This window comes from Lissotriton vulgaris, chromosome 9 (assembly GCF_964263255.1).
Source record: "Lissotriton vulgaris chromosome 9, aLisVul1.2, whole genome shotgun sequence".
In the NCBI taxonomy this organism is placed as follows: domain Eukaryota; kingdom Metazoa; phylum Chordata; class Amphibia; order Caudata; family Salamandridae; genus Lissotriton; species Lissotriton vulgaris.
Genome location: NC_141697.1, coordinates 422,376,471 through 422,398,944, shown reverse-complemented (window position 1 = coordinate 422,398,944; position 22,474 = coordinate 422,376,471). Strand labels below are relative to the sequence as shown.

General features: G+C 47.3%; 1 protein-coding gene across 1 annotated transcript in view; it reads left to right on the top strand.

Moving 5' to 3' along the window:
- Positions 1-22,474, top strand: part of CDC42BPB (CDC42 binding protein kinase beta) — a 900,025-nt gene that overhangs the window by 639,204 nt on the left and 238,347 nt on the right. The window contains exons 22-25 of the mRNA XM_086937841.1: positions 11,248-11,340; positions 14,806-14,883; positions 15,150-15,255; positions 18,115-18,251. Of these exons, the coding sequence (XP_086793967.1) occupies positions 11,248-11,340; positions 14,806-14,883; positions 15,150-15,255; positions 18,115-18,251 (414 nt within the window). The remainder of the gene's footprint in view (positions 1-11,247; positions 11,341-14,805; positions 14,884-15,149; positions 15,256-18,114; positions 18,252-22,474) is intronic.

Genomic DNA, 22,474 nt, shown 5'->3' with positions numbered 1-22,474 from the left:
AATTGAGCATTGGTGTTTTTCAAAGTTGTTGATTATTGATGTAGCTCTGTTTTCCCTTAGATACGTACTAAAATATGAAAGGGCTTTCATGAATTAGTTTCTCTCAACATAGTGTTTGTTTTTAGTTAATAGAATTGACCTCATAACCCATTCATTTCTGTCTATATAGAATATCAAATTGTTCTCACAGTATAGGTTATTCAGTCTCTCACTCCATATTCTTTCCTTTGTATAGTTATTCTCTTATATTGTATTACATGTTCAGGATTGCTGCCTCTTACGCAAAGACTCTGCTTAGCTGACTGTTTCACCAACCATAATTTAAAATAATTTGTATAGACTTATGGAACCCATCAGTGTTCCATTAAGCATTTTAAATTAAGCTATTTTTTTTATAGATTTTGAACAAGTAAGACAAATATCTGCTTACAAAAAAATGTCAAGCAGGAAAACAAAACAAAACAAAAAGCAAATGGTAACCCTTCCCCAGCCTCAACCTCCTCCCTCACAGCCCACCCCCAACCCAGATCCTGTTCAGCCATACCATGAGTTGGGGGATCAAGTGTCTTGGCTGGTAAATTAAAACTCATTTCAGCCATTGCCACCATCTAAATGTATTCCATTTTTGTCCGTGAAGCTGCCAACCGCAGCATTCCGAGGTATCTAGGACATGTAAAATCTTTGAAATCCTGGGCCAGAAAGGAGCGATATGGGCCAGTCGCCCTTACTATTTGCTCCATTGTCAGTTCCTTCTTTTAAAAAAATAACTTTATTGGCATATATATAGGAAACAGCTTGTAGTAGGGAAAATACAACAAAAGGTATCATCCGAGAGTGAGTACTCAAACATGGCTCATCTCATATAGAGGACAGTACCGTGCAAGCCGATCATACAATGAAAACAAAGAAATGCGGCATGTGAGACCTTAAAGATAAACCCATGGTGACTTACTGCACCAAAGAAGCAGCCAGTTGCCTATTAGAAAATGAGAGCAAACTAACAACGACCTTTTGGCTAATGCTGCTCAGAGGCAGCAGGTCATCGAGCGACAGGGGATTAATCCTTAGCTCTTTGCCAACATTATCTGTTGACACGTCTTTGCGAGTGGGCGAGCTCGGGGGTGGGAGGAATGAAACAATTAGGGTGTATCTCCACATGGACCGCTCCAGGGATCTCCATGGTCAATAGCGCCACCCAGCTCCCACACGTTCGATGAGACCCATGGCACCCACAGCCCTCGGAGCATCTCCCGGTGGTAGTACATAGAACTCTATCGCCTAGTTAGGGGGCTCATGTAGTTTCTCAAATAATTTAAGAGCATACGTTTCCCAAAGCGTGGCAGGATCATCACCTTTTCTTATCAGCCACAGTGAATTTCTGAAGATTCCTGCAGTCTTGTTCATTAGCAGCCAAACAAATTACTTATCTACAGTAACACACTTTCTCGTGGAATTCTACCTAACTGCAGATTCCTCATCTCTAGAATATTCCCCAGGTACTAGACTGGCCCCAGAGGTTTTCTCAGCAAATGCCATTAGCTGGCAATGTGCAACATATAAGCGTGCTGACATCAGTTTCTTGCTTGACTCTTTCTGCGCCCTTGGAGATGGAGAGTAAAACAATTTTCAGTACCAGTGTCCAGATCTCTCATTTGGGACTTTTGGATGGTTAGAAGAGACCCCTCCACAAAACAAGGATATGGGATGGTGGTGAGGAAAATGCAGTTGCAGTACACATCAGAAAGCATGTTACCTAAGGTAGGTACCTTGTTCTTCTGATGAATGCTGTTAACCCCAGAAGCCTCACTGTAGGGAGCTGGGTCTGTATATACTATACCAAAGTAAGGTATAGTTGCACAGAATCCAGTGGATCCCCAAAAGCGAGGTAAAAGTAGATAATACCTTACTCTCTATTTGTGGGAGTGTGGGCGAGCAGTAATGCTTTATCAGAGGGTAGAGGTTTATTGTACACACTCAGGCAAGAAATTATGTCACACATTCAAAGACTGAACTCAGACCAATTGTTTGTATACAAATATTTCTTTTGTTGTATTTTATTTTTAGAACTAAGCAGGGCTTGGTACAGGTAAGTAAAGTTGGACTTTCACAGACAGGTTGATAAGACTATGCAAGCTGAATGAATTGGACTTTGTTTCAGGTTGGTAACATTTTTCAAAACAGTTGGAATTACTTTGTGATTACTTTTGATTCCTTTGTAATTACTTTTCAGATTACTTGTTCTACTCAATGTGATATCCCTAGATATCACATTGGTACATTTACTAGACAGAGGTAAGTAAAATACTTTTGCATTTAAAACACAATTGCATAAGTTCCCATACAAATCCCACCGAACACATCCTTTTCAGAGGAAAACAGTCAATGCAATTGTATGGAGAAAAATTAGTTTATTGGTTAGCAGCTAAGCAATCAGTCTTTGGGGTTAAGTTCCTGGGTTTAAAACAAGGGGTACCCCAGGGTCAAGGATGCACCCAAAGAGCACCCTCAGCGGCACTAGGGACGTCTGATGCAGAGTGCTGAGGCCCAATGTTAGCCTTAGGGGCTAGGGGGCAGTCGGTTGGGGGCTGCTCTCGGGCAAACCACTGGGATGATGGAGCAAAGCTCCTAAGGTTAAGCTCAATGCAAAGAGGGATCCAAGTTAGCACACAAGATGCACCCACAGCGGCACACGGCCAGCTGGGTGCTGGCGACTTGTTGGCGTTGGGTGCCCTGTTTTCAGTGGGAGATCTCCGTTCTGAACAAACACTGCAGGGTCGGGCAAAGAGGCTTCCTGGAGGCGACTACCGGTTGGAGAGGTAAGTTGAGATTCTGGGGGTAGCCTGGAAATAGTCAGGCCACCCAAGGCCGTGGGATGTCTGGTGCAGGGGTGTCTTTAGGCGTTGGGTTTCCTTACAAGTGCCAGTCACGGTCGAAGGGGCCCTCCAGATACAGGCTGCAGGTATCGTCGGGAGGCTTGAGGGTAGGTCAGGGATCAACAGATCCCAGGTCAGGATCGCTGAGGGGGGAACCTCCTCATGGTGTTTGGCCACTCGAACTCTTGCCGTGGGCATCTGGTGCAGAGTGTTGCAGACTCATGGATTTGGCAGGAGCCAGAGTCTGGTTCTTGAGCAAGTCCGGTGTTCACGGGTGACTCTGTCTTTGTATGGGGGGCAAAGCAAGTCCTCCGGGTTCTGGGTGGCTGCTGACTGCAATACTCACTGGGATTACGCTGTAGCAGGTCCGGACAGGCCGGTAGGGCTGGGGACTAGGTAGTTGGTGTCCTCCTCCTTTAGCCTGGCTCTTTGGTTGTTGTTGTTCTTCTTGCTTGTCTGAGGAGGCAAGATTCGGGGTTGTCCCTAAGGACTACATTTAGGGGTTTTTCAGGTATGTATCAATCAGGGGATCAATCAATCAGGGGATTTATAGAGCGCGCTATTCACCCGTGAGGGTCTCAAGGCGCGTGGGGGTAGAGCAGTTCTGGGTCAGTCGAAAAGCCAAGTCTTGAGGCTCTTCCTGAAGGTGTGCAGAGTAGGGGAGCGTCTGATGTTGACTGGGAGCTTGCTCCAATCCTTTGCTGCGACGTAGGAAAAGGCTCTACTGCCTTCTCTGGTTCTGCGGATCCGTGGGGTCCCTGCCAGGGCGAGGTCGGCAGAGCGGAGGTTCCTTTTGTGTATGTGAAAGGATACTCTCTCGTTGAGGTATTTGGGTCCGATGTTGTGGAGTGATTTGAAGACGTTGGTGAGTAGCTTGAAGATTACACCCTCGTCGACAAGGAGCCAGTGGAGGTCTTGTGGGTGCTGGATCATGTGCTCGTGTCATGGGGTTCCGAGGACGTGTGGCTAGTGTCTTCTGGATGGCTTGGAGCTCATCATAGCAGGGTTCTGTTGATCCCGGCATAGAGGGTGTTGCCGTAGTCCCGTCTGCTGGTTATGAGTGCGTGGGTGACGATCTTTCTGCATTGGGGGGGATCCACTTTAAGTTCTTGCTGAGGATGCGGAGGGCGTTGAAGCAGGTGGAGGCGACTGCGTTGATATGGCGGGTCATAGAGAGAGAGGGAGGAGTCTAGGATGATGCCGAGGTTTTGGGCATGGTCTGTAGGAGTGGGAGGGTTTCCGAGGGCGGATTGCCACTCGGTGTTGTCCCAGGCATTGAAGGAGGGTCCCAGGATGAGGACCTCTGTCTTCTCTGAGTTGTACAGGTCGTGACAAATGGGTCCCTTCCTTGGTGTGGGTACACCCTCTATTAAGCCTTACTCTGGTTGGCTGGGTGCCCCCATCTTCAAGGTGGCGGGGACTGAGAATTGTGCTTTACCTGAGGGGTGGGGTTGGCAAAGCTGAGCACGTCTCTCCTCCTATGTTGGTCTTTCCACCAATTCTCCCTCCCAAAGTGGGGTTAGGACCGGTGTGGGCCAGTTTGCTGGGATCAGCAAATGGCTGGGTCCGTTCACAAATACGACAAGCCTTTGAAGCTTTCTCTTCGTGGACCCTGCCCATCCTGCAGAGGAGGCTTGGCACCTCTGCCCAGGATGTGCTTTGTTTCAGGACCCCAAGAGCAAGAGGCACTCGACCCAGGAGTCCAGAAACATGTCTAGGGTGGCAGCTAGCGAGCAGCCACTCAGCCACGACACTAGATTTAGGTCGTTTTTCAGGGGGCATCTCTAAGGTGCCCTCTGAGTGCATTTGGCATTAAATCCCACACTGGCATCAGTGGGGGTTTAATGAACTGAGATGTTTAATAACAAACTTCCCAGAATTCAGTAAAGCCATTATGGGGCTGTGGAGTTCGTAATGACTATCTCTAAGACCATATACTCTTTATGGCTTTACTGCTGAATGAACTTGGACACTGTAGATGTACAGGGTTCATGCACCTGTACCCTCACCAGTACTATAGTGCACCCAGCTAAAGGGGTGTCTTCCCTATACCATAGGTAGTGGGTTGTAGATATGGCACACAGGTGTGTGTGCCATGTCGACTCTTCACTTTTCTCTGCACCAAAACACGCAGCATGTAAGGGCAGTGTTGTGTTAAGGTACAGGGCCTCTAAGGGTGTCAAAATATGTGCTGCATAGAGGCCTTACCTGGTTTCTGTGATCTTGGTACTCATGGTACTTTTTACAAGGGACTTACACGTGGTCAGAGAGGTGCCAATTGCGGGTTTTGAAGATACAGTATCTGATAGAAATCTAGCCGCAGATTCCTTAATTTAGAATATCCCCAGGTGTCAGACTGGATCTGGAAAACTTTTCCGCAGCAGCACCTCTGCTCTCCTGGGACGGCACCGCACAGCTCCGCCCTGACGTCGACCATGGACGTCGCGTCAGCGGAGCCAAATATGCCCTTTCCGGCGCACTGACGTAAGTTTTCTTCTTGGGACGCGGATCCTGGAAAACCAGCTTTTCCTTGGCCTGTTTTTCGGGCCATCTCGACGCCTTCGGCATCACAGAACAGTGTGCAATGCCTTCGGGCTTTAAGGCATGTGAGACCTGTGCGCATCAGATGTCTGTAATGGACCCGGACGTAATCTATATGTGGTGTCTAGGAGTGCACCACGACTCCAAAGAGTGGGACGCCTGTCAACGAATGAAACCCAAGTCCTTGAGGGAGCGTCGTATGAAATTGTTGGCCGCACGGCTGTCCAGTCCTGCACCTTCGTGTCGCTGCTCTCCCTCTCGGGATCGAGCCCATTCCTGAGGTTGTTCCCGCAGACGTCGTTAAGAGGCAGGTAAGCACAAGCGTAAGTCGTGGAGGTCTTCCATAGGCGTGACGCTGGTGCCCGTTCCTCACGCACCCTGCCAGAGACAGGCGTCCGGCAGTCATCTCCTCCGTACCCTCCCTTTCCAGGAGTCGGAGCGACGCAGGCCCAAATGGAGGCTTATTCCAAAGCACTCCACTCGCCCATTCTCCCTGGTGCGCCTTCGGGTCCCACAGAGGTGGAAGGCACTCATGTTGGGTCCTTGCCAGTGGATTCGTCCTCGGCGCCGGCTGTGTGCATCGGCTCCGGTTATTCTAAGTTAAGGAATCTGCGGTTAGACTGTGTCTCTACCAGATACATCATTATCGAAGGTAAGAAACTTGTTCTTTAGGGAAAGAACACAGGGCCTGGGTACCTGGTTAGCAGCAACCCAGGGCACACTTAGTCAAAGAGCATCAACATCAGGCAAAAAGTGGGGGGCAACCATGCAAAAAAGGGGCACATTACTACACTCCCCTTTAGAATAGATACTAAAGCAATACCTCCCAAAAGTGGAGGGTCCGTGTAGCTTGCAGTCAGACCAAAAAGTACTGGAGGACTGAGTGGGTGAAATGTCCTTTCCTTCAGACCTGGTTGTCATGGCAGTAATGTTTCCTTAACGTACAAACTGATGCCCATGTCGCAGTTTTGCAGAGGTCCAGGACAAGCACTTGGTGCACCAACACAATGGTAGCAACCTTTACTGTGGTGGAATGGGCTCTCTATCTTTCTGGAGGCTGCTTTTTGGCCACTGCGAAGCAAACCTTAATGAATTGGACTAGCCACTTTGACCTGGTCCTCTTCTGCATAGCATTCACCCAATAGTACCCCACTAAAATCTGATCGTCCACCCAGTGTCCCTTTTAGTATGATTGATGTAAAAGCATGACCACATTTTGGAGAGTCAAGAGGGGCAAATAATGCTTGAGGAATTGATTACTTTTTTTTCTTTTGCCACCCGAAGATATGGATGTCATCTTTGCTGCCTTGCACTCTGAAGTCTGTTTACGCCGGGCGTTGGGAAAAATTTGAGGCCTGGTGTGGACTCTGAAAGACAGACCTTTCACAAGCTAAACTGTTGGGTATTTTTCTTAGGCTCAGCAATGCCCTACAGTGGGCAGTATTAAAGGTCATTTGCCAGCCCTTTTGGCTTTTTTCCGCTCCCCAGACCAACCACCTGTTGTGATGCAGGTTAATAAAAGTTTCACCCACGATCCCTCCCAGACCATTATTGATGCCACAGTGAAACCTTTACATGGTTTTGACAATTTTCATTGGGAAGTCTTCTGAAATGATGCACAGCTGCTTGTGGCGTCTACTGACCTCAAAGACTCTCTTCTTCACTGTCATCACTTCAGCTTGTTGTGTGAGTGGACTTCAGGTACTGTATGTGAAATCACCCTACACCACTTTTTCCAGACAAAACTGGCACGGAGGTTCAAGGGCGGCCATCTTGCCAAAAGTGGTGACATCATTCCACACTGGGCAATCCATCAGGTGGCTGAATTTAAAAATCTGAAACCAGATAACCTGGAATTAATACTGGCTTCCCTTCTCCGTGTGTGATCCTAGGCAAACATTTTATATATGACCCTCCTTTTACTTTATTGTCACATATGAGAACACTTTTAAATACTTGAGGTCAGGAGATTCGCTATATAAGCACCGCCTAAGGTTGATTTTATAGACTATAATGTTGCTCCATCTACTATAAGAATCTTGGTCATGTTTAGGGTTTACATGACTACTTTAAAGTTTACATGAAGAACCTGGGGGCTACTCACAAACTGCATTTTGTAGTACCAATATAGCAGCACAAACTAGTACTGGTATTTTTTTGCACTGGTACTTTAGAACTGCAGTTTATGAATATCACTTTGCAGTATTTGAACAGCCCCAGGGCCTTCAATTTGATGGACACATGTAATTTACACTTTTGAGTAAATTTGGGGATTGTGTGAATAGCCAAAAAAGTAGTAAACTTACTCAAAACCTTAAATTACACTAGAGTGTAAATCACCTTTGTGAATCAGACCCACATAGTGACTGCTTTACCAAAAAATAGTAAATGTGCACCCATGGAAGGTTTTCTTGAAAGGGTGCTAATGAAATGCTTTTTGGAATTCACAAATATTGGACGTAGCAGACTTGCCCAGCTGCATCAGTCTTGGGTTTCCAGGCATACTACTCGGAATCAAACACCCAAAAGGTGAATGGATGAATGCTTGCAAACAGTTTCACCAAGGGCAATTGCTTGGAGCAGTATTCCACCCCACCGCTTTTCACCGATAGTACCATTCTAGACAGGAGCCCACCTAACGCACATCAGTACTGTGTGTTCCACATAAGAACAGGCAGTTGGTCATCTCACCCCTCCACCCTGCAACTCACTGCTTTTTTAGTTGGAAATTTGAGATTCAACCCCAGAATGTCACTGACTAAGCTATGCACCTGAGTATTCCTTTCTGTATTTAAAACAATGAACTTCTTCCTTTACCATAATTCAGGACTTTAAAGTTTTTAATTAATGTAACAATGTTTATTTTGATCCTCTTACATTACATTTCAAAATAATTGTTTTTATACTCTAAACACCTGGGATTTTGGGGAGCGGCCCCTTGGGCAAGGGCTTGTGAGCCCCCTACCAGCTCAGTCTATCTGGGGGGTTAGATATCCCACTAGACACTGGGGTCGATTTCTTTAAATATGTGACAGTCTTTCTGACCCCTCTGGAGGCCAAATGAGGTGATTACCCCCAATTCCCCCCCAACCCCCCCCCCACCCCAGAGGGGGCAAAAAAGCCAGTACACACCAGGATGTTTTTTTTTTTTTATATCTAAGTGATGGCTCCCCATGGCCTTGCCCGCACCCCAAATTGAAGAAAGACAGCCTTTCTGCCCTGCTTGAGAGGGTGGGGTGTGCGCAAATGGGGGTACCCCCAATCTGTCCCTCCTGGGAGTGGGGGGGGGGGGGGTTGGGTGAGGCAAGGAAGCACACTAGACACCGTGGTCACGATTTGAAATAACTGTATGTCTGGGGGCTGACCACTATAGGCATGGCCATGACCCCACCCTTGAACAATTATGATGACGTTATGCCATGACCCCACCCCTGAACAACTATGATGACTTTGTGCCCCTCCCCTCCTGAGGGCAGACTGGAGTGATTTGACCCAATAAAACTCCCTTCGCCCTGCCCTGAGGGTGCAGAAAGCCCACTAGACACAAAAGAATTAATATGAATATATATATATTTTGTTTTAAAGGGGATAGGGGCGAGGGTTGCCCACCATGTGGATTTTAATGCCCCTAACCCAAAATGAAGTCAGTCAGTCTTTCTGTTCCCCTTTGGGGCAAATTCGGGTTATTATTCCAATGTCCTCCCTGGGCAGGAAGCCCATTAGACACCCGGGACTACACTTATGCAGCATTTGTGGAGGGGGGCCCTGGGCATTGCCCCATGCTCTGCCCCACCTCACGCCCAATAGAATTTCTGCCCCTCACTAGATGGATAGCAGTATTTACCCCCAAACTGCCACCTGGGATGGCAGAAAGCACACTAATACCAGGTATTAACAAAAGGGAGCCAAAACAAACAAAAAGAGGCTGCCGCCTACCCTGGCATTGAACCATGCTCCCTCGCCAGAAGGAGCAATAGTGTCTTTCTGCCACCCTGGGTGCAAATCGGAAGTTTACCCCCATAAGAGAGATTGCCCCTAATATGCCCTCCTTGGGGTTTAGAAATTCCACCGGACATCCGGTTTATTGGAAGCAAAAGAAAGTGACGCATGTGTTACCCCTGGGGGCCACAAAAATGGTGTGGATCTGGCCATCCTAGCATGCACCCCACCTACACCCCTAAAGCCTCAAAAGTTTTTGTGCTCCCCTGCAGGCTAAGAAATCCCAACTGAACGGCAAATGAGAATGTATTTGACTCCTTTGGGTGGTGTTTTTACATCTGGGCCAGGAGAGTGGGGCTAACTCACAGTATCGTCCAACTTGTAATGGTGAATGGCTGCATTTGTTGAGCTTAGGTATGCTACCACCTGGGAAAACGTATCAGACCCAGACAGTTACAAAAACTAGAAACCTAGGGGAGTCCAGGATGGTGATACCACAACATTTTCTTACCCACAATGCCTTGCGAACCACAAACTTCATCTAAAAATACACACTTTTATCACCTGTCTGTGAGGAAAGCTTTGAAATCTGCGGGGAGCAACAAATTTCCTACCACCCAGCAGTCCTCCAAATCTTCTGATAACAGTGGTACTTCACTTGTGTAGGTGGGCCAAGAGACCTTGACACACAAGGCCCTAAAGCGCTACGTGGAGAGATTAGTGATAGGAGTAGCTGCGAGATTTGGGGCCAAGCTCTGCCCCCCCCCCCTTGGAAACCTACTCACCACAACCATATTTGAAAACTAGACAACATGGGGTTCCAGGGTGGTGCGCATTGTGTGAATCCCCTGAGGTTTTCTTAACCACGTTACACTTCAAACTGCCTGAAATCACTCAGTTTCCTTACAGTTCTGCAATTGAAAGTTCTGGTTTCCACAAGAATCCACAAAAATTCTACCACCCACTGCTACCCCACATGTGCCGATAAAAAGGCTGCGCCACTTGTGTGGCTGAGACTAGTGTACTCAACAGGAACGAGCAAACAGAGGTCATTTAAAGTCCTTCCTCATGGGCTTCCATTGACTTAGGTTTGATCCGTTATTGTCGGAGGCACTTTTATCCAAAGCACTTTTTACCTATACTTCCCAAAAATCTCCAAACATTTTTAGCTATATTTTGCCTATTTTCTCGGTCCTCTCCAGGGGAATCTACAAGCCCTGGGTACTTTTAGAATCCACACGATATTGGGAAAAAGGGACACAAATTTGGCTTGGATACCTCATGTGGAAATAAGTTATGGAGCCCTAAGGGCAAACAAACCCAAATGGCCAAAAAAGGGTTCAGCACTGAGGGTGCGGGGGGTCCAGCAGTTAATGTGTTAAAAATATTGGGATGGTAAATATTTACATCTATTATATAGTTTCCTGAGCAAAATTGTGAGTATATGCTTGTCTATGATATTTAATTTCCGATAAAGGAATTCTACCTCCGACATACTTACAGCACCGCTAAATGTTGTATTGCAATTATTGTCATGCCATTACCTTAAAACCTTTTGAGTTTTTTCTTAAGTACGATTCCAGATTACAAACAAACAATGCATATAACACAACGGCATGACTACGTTTGTATCGAACTCCTCCAGTCCACTGCTGCTAGACACCTGCTGTCCCAGTAGCTAAAAAATATATAGACATAGGGTGGTGCGTTGAGGGATGTGTGCTTGTTTGTTTGTAACCTGCACAGCCATACAGTGCAGTTTTTGTCTCAAGTAGTGCTTCAAGTCGTGCTCTATTTTAAGATCAAGTTACTGCAATTAAGGTGGTCCAAGACGCTTTTCTACAAAATAATGTTTGCAGGATTAACTGCCCTTGTCTTTTCTCACCTCCTACAGACCAGTTCCATTAGTGAACAAGAAATTTCAGGTTCAAAGCCAGACTTCTCTTCATCTCTTTCGGTTTCAATAACTCCAGAACAGCAATCCGAGGTAAAGAAGGCAGCTTCTTATTCATGTAACATATTAATATTTATAAACATCTAACACAATTGCAAGATTTACTTATAGTTGACTATATTTAACATTTATACTATTGTGAATATTATTGTTTTGTCATCTACAACACTAAAAACTTAAAGAAATTGAAGAAATGGTTCATGACATGGTACATACATTTTGTCTTTAATCCAGCTTCCTCTGCATGTGGACTGGTCGGTAATTTAATTCACATGAACGATCTTATCTTATCTTATCTTATGCTGAATTTGTTAAGCGCGCGGTCACCCAGGGGTTTCATGGCGCTGAAGAAAACAGATGGTGGATGGTAAGAGAAGGGGCAGATGGAGTCGTGCTCTAACCGTACACTTGTATGAATAGCCAGGTCTTCAATGCACGCCTGAACTCTGTCAGCTTGGTGCAGTTCCGGATAGACAAGGGCAGTGAGTTCCAGGTTTTTGGGGCAAGGTATGCGAAGCTGGATCCGCCAAGTCGTTTCTTTTTGAATGTCGGCACCGTGAGGAGGGACAGATGGGCAGAGCGGAGCTCGCGAGTAGGTTCGTGTTTGTTTATAAGTTGGTTAACAAACCTGGGGCTTTTTCCGTGGAGAGCCTTGAAAATTATGCAGCCTGTCTTAAAGGTGATCCGATGGGAAATGGGGAGCCAATGGAGGGAGGCCAACAAAGGTTTGGCTTACTTCCTGCGATTGCTCTTGAATATTAGTCTGGCTGCTTGATTTTGAACAATCTGCAGGCGTTTAGCGATGGTGAGGGGAAGGCCCAGGTAGATAGAGTTGGAGAAATCTAATCGCGAGAGTACCAGTGCAAGTACTACCTGGATGAGGGCATAATGGGTCAGTAGATGGGCGATTTTTTTGATCTTTCTTAGTTGGAAGAAGCAGGAGGAGATCACTGTTCCGGCCTGGGTTTTCAGTGAGAGATCGGCGCTGAGAGTAACCCCGAGGCTTTTAGCTGACTGGGAGGGGGAAGGGGGAGTGCCCATTGAGGATGGCCAGAAGTGGGGGCCCCAGCTGAGTACGCTGTTGCAAGGGAGTACCAACTCAGTCTTTCCTGGATTTATCTTAAGGTGGTTCTGATCCATCCAACTCTGAATGTGCAGCATGGTCTTTTGAAATTCCTCGACGGAGTCCGGGGAATTGAGGGGGAATACCAGCTGCAGATCGTCTGCGTAGTTATATATAGTGACTTTCCTATTTTTCAGGGAGTGCAGTAGGGGTTTAAGATACAGATTAAAAAGAAGGGGAGACAGTGAGGAGCCCTGTGGGACACCGCAAGTGGTTGGGAGTGTGGGGGCTGTGAATCCAGCCTGGGATTGGTCCGTCAGGAAGGACTTAATCCAGGAGAGAGCCGCGCCGCTAAGGCCGGCCTGTTCGACACGGTGTAAAAGAATAGTATGGTCCACTGTGTCGAACGCGGCCGATAGGTCAAGAAGTACGAGGGCCTGGTGAATTCCATTGTCGGCGTTGGCCCTTAGAGTGTTCTGCACGGCGAGGATCACTGCTTCAGTGGAGTGTGCCTGGCGGAATCCCGCTTGGTTGGGTTCCAGATAGTCTGATGTTTCGATGAAATTAGATAAGCAGCTGGTTACATAGGCTTCCAGCAGTTTCGCACAGTAAGGGAGGAGGGAAATGGGGCGGTAATTAGAGAGGTTAGAGGGATCGGCACCTGGTTTCTTGATTAGAGGGACCAGGGTGGCATTTTTGAAGGAATCTGGAACTATTCCTCGAGATAGGGAGGTGTTCAAAATGGGAAGTATGCCCTGAGGGAGTGCGGCATAGACTTCTTTCAGAATATGCGGGGGGCAGGGATCGTTAGGTGAGCCCGATTTTACTCGGTTCATTAGTTCCAGTAATTTGGGTGGGTCAATGGGGGGGATGTCCTGAAGGGTATTAGGATTTATACAGATGTCCGGATCGTCTGTTGCAGCATGGTTGGTCTGGATGCTGTTTTTTATGGTATCAATCTTCTCCTTGAAGAAATCGTTAAGTCGGTTGCACATCATTTGTGATGCAGGTTGAGAGGGAGAGGTTCTGGAGTCATTGCATAAGTCGTTTACGACTCTGAAGATTTCCTGTGATTTGTTTTTGGCTTTGGAGATTTTGTCTGAGAAAAAAGTAGCTTTGGCGGAGTTGTTATAATTTTTGCGGGCTGTCTTGTATAGTGCTCTGTCTATGGCGTGGTAGCCATGTCTTCACTTCCTCTCTAGTTGACGGAGTTCTAGTTTCTGCTTTTTTAGGTCAGCGGTAAACCATTTGTGTGCGTCCATACGGCGGGCGCGGGAGAACTTGGTGAGGGGGGCATGTTCGTTGCATGCAGAGAGGAGCCACTCGGTGTGCGCTTTGTCCATCAGATTGATGTCTGGTCCCTGGGTAGGGATGGAGTTGGTCAGGGTGGAGAGGAAGTCTTGGAGGTTTAGGGATCTCCATTTCCTGACTGACCCCCCTGGGGGTGCTTGGTTTTTTGGGTGGCTCGATCATGCATTGTTTTCTCCAAAATATTTTTTGCTATATGCAGGTTTCGTTTTGCATGTCTTATGTTTCTAAAATGGCATTTTACAGCATAGGTTTCTGTCAAGTAAAACTATGCCTCCTTACAAATAGATGCTTCCTGAGATGGGCTATGGATGGTGGTAACAACATAGGAAGATCTTTCTTTCTTGTCAAACAGGGGGCCCCAATGCTGCTCCAATTTAGGAAAGAGTTGAATACGGACACTTCACCACAAAAATTAACCATCCACAACCCAGGTTTCTCCTGGGTTGTGGATGACTTTGTTGACTGTATGCTTGCCTTTCAGCATGGACAGCATGCTGCTGCATTTGGGCTAGGTTTGTACTATTGAAATACCATGTACATACATACATACATACAGTGACATAGGCAATTGCTTTCTCTTTTATTCAAGTACATAAGGCAAGGTGTCTGTGGATCCACTTTTTCCCTAGTGAGTTGTCGCAAGTGGCACAGACTTGCTCAGAAGTGAGTGATGGCGGTGCTTATTATGTTGCTGTTGATAGAACATTGAGGTGGCAACAGGAGTCATGTTGTTGTATAGGTAGCGCCTATCAAGTTTGTGAAAATTTTGTCCTTTATTCCTACCTTCTATTTCCCATCTTTTAGCTCTCCTGATATGTTCGGTATGCTTTGTCTTTCTTTCTTGTATGGGGTTACATACGAGAAAGGTACGATTTCATAGAAGACTGTTATGCCATCCAAAGTAAGTCCTATGAAGTGCTGTGTTGGGGGGGATTAATAACTTGTGGTTAGCTTGATGGTTCTGTGCATTGCTGATATGCTTGTCTATAAAATGCTGAACTCTGTTACTAATGTTTTATGCATATGTAAACATTCAAATTATCAGTAACTGGCTAATGTACATACGCTAAGTGTTTACTTGTAAGAAATTAGTGTTCTGATCTATCATTTATTTTACGATTCAGGATCCCATCAGGAACCAGCCACGGGTATCTACAGCTCCCTCCCCAACTCTTCCTTCTATTTCCCTCTCAGCTCCAAAGGTAACTTTTGTTCCCCTCCTCTTTCTTTACAGAGCTTTTAAAGTGTGGGTTTTCAAATAAGCATCTGTTGTCTTTCATCATATGTTTAAGCAAATATTTGCTCAATGGCCAATTTTGTAAGTAAAAACAGCAAATCTGTTGTATCTTGTGTGAGATTAATTTCATTGAAATTTACTGGAAAGATTAACATACAGTATCTCATCTTGCGTGGGTGATAGGTCACTGTGCCCTCTGCTTTGTGCCTTACTCTTTTTTTCTTTTTACAGCCTAAAGCTCACAATCTGAGTATAAAGTCATTTACTAGTCCCACGCAATGTACTCACTGCACTTCGCTCATGGTGGGCTTGGTTCGACAAGGCTACGCCTGTGAAGGTGAGTCACAGCAGCACCAACTGTTTTCAGTTTTCTGTCTTTTAAACATTCTGATGTTCAGTCGCTTTCTGGTCACTTTCGTAAAGACCGTGTGAAGATGCAGGAACTATAAAAGGCCTACACACTTTCACTCCCTTTCAAATACATTGAATGACTCAGTACTGTTTTTCATAGTTTATTAAAACATTATTCCCATGGTGACATTTACATGTGATGGTGCATTTCTGAAATGGATTGGTCATTTCTGTTTTGTTACTCAAACTTGTGCTTTCCCCTGTGAACTCTGACAAAACGGTGTTCCTTAGTGTTTCTAAATGTGCTCTTCATTTAAAAAGTGAATATTTGATTTCATGTCTGAATTCTACAAGTTTGAAAATCCAATCATTTTACCTCCATTTTAATATTTCCCACTTAACATCGTTTTTATATACAGTGTAGGCTAGGTTGTTCAACATATTAAGCAATGTTCCTGAATCAGTTTTTAAGTATTGTGTGTTCTCCATTTGTATTGTCCTGAGATTCCCATTTCTGAGTAAAGCTACCCTGAGACTTGATATGCCCAAAATGAATAGAGACCAAACAAAATGTGAAGGTTTCCAGCCACTGCCTAGTATTCAGTAAAACACACCCTTTTTAGGTCTCTGCTACGGACAACTTCAGTTGTCCATTGGCACGACCTTCTGATTCTAGTGCACTACATATATTTAGAGTAGGCTTTGTTAGGTCTCCCACCTGCGATGCAGAGCGAGCCTATTGTCGGCGGTTCTGCTTACAAGGACTAAAGAGGCGACAAGAGACTGGCACGCGCGCCGCCTGCTGTAATCTGATCAGGTCGTGCGCGCGTTCACCATCTCCTGTCTGTTTTAGCTCCTACAGCACACAGAGACACACGCACACGTGCGCGCGCAAACACACACACACACACACAGACGCTCGCGCACATATCCCCTCTCCCCCCCACCTGTCATCGGGCTCTGTTTACACACGCACGCATACATACACACGCATACACACACACGCGCACACACAGACACACGCGCACGCACAGACACACTTGCACACACACGCGCGCACACATCCCCACCCTCACACCCAACTCACCAGGTTCTTTTCGCCTGTCCCTCTCTCCCTCGGCAGCCAGCGGGTCAGTCTCGGCAGCAGGCGGGGCTCTCCACGAGCACGGGAGCCCCGCTAGCTGACACGCAAATCTTCCGAATGGCTTTGCGGGCACTGGAGCGCGGGGTAGGCTCCTGTCAGCTTCTTGTATTTTTGCGGCCCCGCCCCCGTCCCAACACAGGTTGCCTGGCTTCCTGTTCAAACCGGGCTGTGGCTGTGAGTTTTTTTCATAACCTAACTTGTTTTTCGTGTTGCCTCGTCGCAAGGATTTCAAAGCCAGTGTTGTGAGCCAGAATACGGATGCATGGTTTAGAACTTCACTGCCATCAAAAGAAGAAGAATTATTTGGCAGCAGTTCCAAATCACCAATTATTAAAAACAAAAGCTAACTACAAACAAAGAAATGAAACGTTGCACCAGAAGTCAGAACACAGTTGTTCTTACCAGAAGCTTTTCATAAGGCAGGTCCACGTGTATGGACAAGGGACGTGAAAATCGAAATTCTTCAGATTCAAACCCCCCTGTTTGTTTACAATTGACATAAATCAGATTGTAGCATAGCTACAAGATGGTTTAAATGACACGCCGAACCTTTGAGGGTCAATTACTAGCCGAGCAGAGTGGGATTACTGTATGGGATTGTACTCCGCCCCGTCAAGAGTGGGAATATGTTCACACACTCAGATTTCCCGGGTGAGCGAACACCATTTTTTCAGCAAGGGGGGTGGGACATCACGCTCCACCACAGCGGTACCCTTTCCCCTTCCCTACCCATACCCAACCCTATCAGCCGCACCCTTCGATTCCATCTCATCACCCCTCCAAGCACCCAACACCCGCCAAACCCCACCCCAGCTCACAGAGGTAGGTAGTAAACATGTGAGTTAATCCCCTCCAGAAAAGGGAATTCCGCCCGCTATAACCAGGTTCACTCGGATCCATTCCAGGGGGAGATTAACTCATATTTGTACAGTACTAGTGGGGTTTATTAAATCGTTTTTCACACTTCTGTAGAGAGAACATGCGCGTCCACAAATAAAGCAAGGACCAAATTCATGGCATTAAACCTACGTAGATCTTTCAAGTGCAGTGTGCGTTTGCAAAGGTTACTGCTCTCAACTATCCAGGGACCAGGGTGGGATCAGACTCAAAAAGGTGCAATAGGTCTCGCATTTACACAAGTTTAAGCTATTGGCATTGCAAATGACAATGCCTTTTATTTATGTTTTAAAATCAAAAACAAAAATAAAAGGCATTGTCATTTGCAATGTCAATAGCTCAAACTTGCGTGAATGCGGGACCTATTGCATTGCAAATGCTTGTTTTTCCCTTGCTCGTGATTGGATGGCTTTGTTGTCTTTCTCACTTCCTTGGTTCAGTGGCTTTCCTCACTGTTCTTGTGTTTGTGATACCTAGAAGCATTTTCATGCCCCCAGTGCTCTGATTGCCGAGGTTTTGTCCCACTGCTTATGTCAAACCTTGTTTTACATTGCTTTGGAGAGACTATTTTCTCCTCTGCATCTACTGCATATCTCTGTCTTCCATCCTGCTCCTTCTGTTTTGCCCCGGGCTGCACTATAAGCAGTTGGTTGTTTAAAACCTTTTCTTGACCATTTCAAGATGGCCTATCCACTTGTCACAGATACGTGTTCGGTGTCCATCTTTGACTGCATCTTGGTTTATTTTAACAAATTGCATTTAACAATGGCAGCCACTGATTAATTCATGTAATGTGTCTTGTAGTGTGCCCATTCGCCTGCCATGCTTTCTGCAAGGACAGTGCTCCTCAAGTGTGCCCTATTCCCCCGGAGCAAGCCAAAAGACCTCTTGGAGTTGATGTTCAAAGAGGAATTGGAACGGCCTACAAAGGCTTTGTGAAGGTAAGTCTCTGTTAATTTGGGAAAGCATAACTCCATATTGCTGACGCTTAGGGTATTTTTTCAAACAACATTTAATATTAACCTGTTACCATGAGCATGCAGTGAAGGTAAGTGACAGACATTTGATCCGTGCTTCTCATTCCATGAAGTGATATCAAAACCCACCTTTCACAGTGCATTGTATAATCACTAGCACTAGGAGTGCTTTAATAAGGTCACAGAAAACTGAAGCAATTAAGTATCTTTTTATTCAAATCCACGGTGGCCATTTGCTTCTTTTATTCAATGAAGGTTAGTATAAATCCCTTCCCTAAATCTTGGTTCTTTGCAAGCAGTTGGCTTTCTCATTTTGTTTTTCCAGCTCAGTCACGCATTTTCTAATATTTCTCATTTTCTGTTTTTTATTTAATTATTTTTGGTTGTTTTCTAGGACGGTTTTATATTGTTTTCCTCAGATGGGTGCATGATATGCTTGAGGTGTTCAGAGGCATACTGCCACTGGTAATCCATTTGTGTGAGCGAACAGTCAGTTGATAGAGACCTGAGTTTGTCCAAGCAATGCTTACAACATGCAAGCATGCTTTAAACTATGAAATAAAAGTCTCATCTCCCTATCACTTGAGAGGCAGGTACCAGTTCTTAATTATGAGGGGATTATGAATCAACGCATGCAATCAATTTCTTGGTTAGTTCCTTAATTCTAAGCAGGTTATAATGTAAAAACTCACATGGAATTCAATAATTAAATGAAGTTTGAAAAAATATTAGTTCATCCCATATATTATTTGCAGGTAAGTGCTGTGCCAAAAACTCTGTTGGTGTGACATGATTGTTACCTGTTTTTACCCTTCCAGTAACGTAAATTGAAAATGCCTCACTTATAAAGCTACGCAGTACCTCAGAGAAGGGTTCACCTGGTCGGGGTTTTAAAAGATCTGCTGCTAATTTAGAATGGATATGTTTTTAGAGCTGGTCTAAGTGACATAAAACAAGGTAGCCACATAGAATGGGAATTCCAAAGATGATCAGTATGATAGCTAAAAGCTCTACTACCTGTAAAATTCAATGAGAGGGATGTTCATGAGGCCAAATACACTGTTCTGGAAATATTTTACAGGAACGTTGCAATGTTATTTATCTTCAAGGTACTCAGCGCTGAGAATTCCCTTATTTAGAGGGGAACTTTTTATATAGTGACGGTATTGTATTGAAGATCTGAAAGAGACACATTAGTGATAGATTCCTTACCTTAGAAAGTTTTCGCTAGCAGTACCTCTGCGCGTCAGTAGGTGGTGTCGTGCGGCTCCGCGTCCGTAGCTGGCGTCTTAAGCACCGAGATGACATCACGGAGACTACTCAAGCGCCACCCATGCGCGCTGACGTCAGTTCTATCTTTTTCAGCGCCAGTAAGCGCAGATCCGGTTAGAGCACATACCTTAGTCACTTTTTGAGACTTTTTGTCTCCTTTAAGTTTGAGTATACTCTGGTGCACGTATGGATGCCTGGTCTTAAGTCTTGTGGGGCCTGCCGTCGCAATATGTCAGTGGCGGACCCCCACGACGTCTGCCTCTACTCCCTGGAGACCAATCATGACTTCTGGTCCTGTTTGGATTGTCGGGCCATGGCCCCGAAGGCCTTGAGGGAGCGGCGCTCCAGAGAATGCCCGGGGGACCCCCGTCATTGCTCCTCGGGCTCCAAGTCTTCACCCTCGAATTCGGGTAAGAGACAGCACAAAAAGAAGTCTAAGAAGCGGTGTGGCTCTCCGACGTCCCCCCCACGTTGGTCCCCGGATGCAGATGAGGGTTACAGGGGTCCTGCCCCTGCGGCTCCTTCGGAGCCTGGGAGTCCCGCGGCCTACCCACCTTATCCGGGTCCGTCGGCGACTCCAGCATAGGTGCAAGAATTTCTTGCTACCATAGACCGCTTGTTTAGGCCTCGGGCTCCCGCTGGTGCGCCCACGGGCGCCGCGGTACCGTCTCAGGATCCTGTCAGGCCGTCGGCACTGCCGGCGCATCCAGCTCTGGCTCCGCAGGATTCTGCACCGCTGGCTCCGGCCACTGCACCACAAGGTCCAACGCTGCTGGCTCCGCATTCAGCGCCAGCCTCGGCTCTGCCTTCAGCGCCACCCTCGGCTCTGCCTTCAGCGCCACCCTCGGCTCCGCCTTCAGCGCTGCAGTGGGTACCATTTGTCCCACCCCTGCCCAGGTTCCGGGACAATTCTGTTCCTACCTGGGATCCGCATTGGGACACGGCGGCGGTTCGGCCCCGTCCACCGCCATTTCCGGCGCCATTTGTTCCTTCCCTGGCCCCTGCCGCCACAGTTTGTGCCACAAGCAGTGGAGGTGGAGGACGACTGTGAGGGGTCCAAGGACCCTCTTGCTAATCAGTGTGACTGAGCAGGACTGGGTGGACAAATTAGAGAACGCCGGCGACCTTGATGTCTCCTCTGACCCGGGGTTTCCCTCTCCCCCGACTACCATGGAGGAGGGCGCTTCTTACACGATAGTGCTCCGTCAGGTAGCTGAGGTCCACAACCTTGATCTCCCTACGGTGGCCCTAAAAACGAATCTGCTCACTGAGGTGCTCCAGATGGTGTCTTCATCTGAGCCCCTGCCGCCATTTAATGACGCCCTCACCGACGTCTTGTTGGGCACTTGGTCACGGCCGGCGACAGGGGCCCCTGTGGATAAGAACGTCGCCAGGTGTCATTGCCTAGCACCTGGTGACCCTGCTTTTCAGACCACTCATCCTACTCCCGGTGGTCTGGTCATCCAAGCTTCGACGTCCCAGAGTGCCTTTCCCACGGCTCCGCCGGATAAGGACTCAAAGAAGATGGAGCAGTTTGGCAAGCGGTTGTTCTCCTCAGCCAACTTAGGGCTGCAGTCGGTGAACACTGCATGCCTCTTGGGCCGCTATTCCCACACGGTGTGGGATACAGTTGCACAGGTGTTGCCTCAGTGTCCTGAGGAGATCCAAGCTGTGCTGTCCCAGGCTGTGGCCGAGGGTAAGAATTCTGCTAAGTTTGCCATTCGGTGTGGGATGTACACTGTGGACTCTTAAGGGAGAACAATCTCCACAACAGTGGCCCTACATCGCCATGCCTGGCTGCGGTCCACTTGGTTTTCGGAAGATGTCCAGAGTTCCATTATGGACATGCCCTTTGATGGTACTGGCCTCTTTGGCGATAAGGCAGACTGGAGTGTTTTTAAGGGCTGTCCAGCTACGGCCAAGTCCTTGGGTCTCTCCACCACAAGCCCAGCCATGTCTACCTTTCGTTCCTTTCGTGGCCACGGAAGGGATGCCCCTGCACGCTCGTTCAGCCAGAAGCCTGCGCAGACCCAAAATCAGCCTGGGCGTGGAGGCTGCCGTTGCGTGACAGCTGGCGGGTCAGTCCACTTTCGCTCCTGCAGCATCCTCCTCAAAGCCTTCCTAGTCCGAGCTTTGGGGTGCACCCCACGCCTTTGGGAGGCAGGATTCAACATCACCTCCCCCACTGGCGTTCGGTCACGTCGGAAAGGTGGGTGCTGCAAATTGTCCAAAGGGGTTGCCCCCTCGCCTTCAAGTCCAACCCTCCAGCCATGCCACCTGAGTTCCACCGCATGTCGGGGGATCGATTGGCCTTTTTTCCAGCAGGACGTTACGGCCCTCCTGGCCAAGAGGGCCATCAAGAGCATTCCTGGGCCAGAAGTAGGACTTGGTTGTTATTCCCCCTACTTTCTGGTCCCCAAGAAGGACAAAGGGGGCCTGCGTCCCATTTTGGACCTCAGGAACGTCAATCGCTTCCTCTGGAAGGAGAAGTTCAACATGTTGACCCTGGCTCAAGTCTCGGCTCCCATCAACCCTGGAGACTGGATGGTAGCGTTGGACTTGCAGGATGCATATTTTCACATCCACATCCTGCCGGCCCACCGACTCGACCTGCGGTTCACCGTAGGCCAGGAGCATTTTCAGTTTTCCGGGCTTCCTTTTGGCCTTACCAGTGCCCCTCGGTGTTCCCAAAGGTGATGGCGGTGGTCGCAGCTCATCTGCGCAGGTCAGGTGTGTCAGTCTTCCCCTACCTCGACGACTGGTTGTTGAAGGCGGGCTCGCCCCGAACAGTCGTCAGCCACCTTCAGACTACGGCCGACCTCCTGCATCTGCTGGGGGTACCTGAGTCCCTCTCAGAAGCTCCCCTTCATCGGGGCGGTTCTGGATTTGACACGGTTTCGGGTTTATCCTCCCGA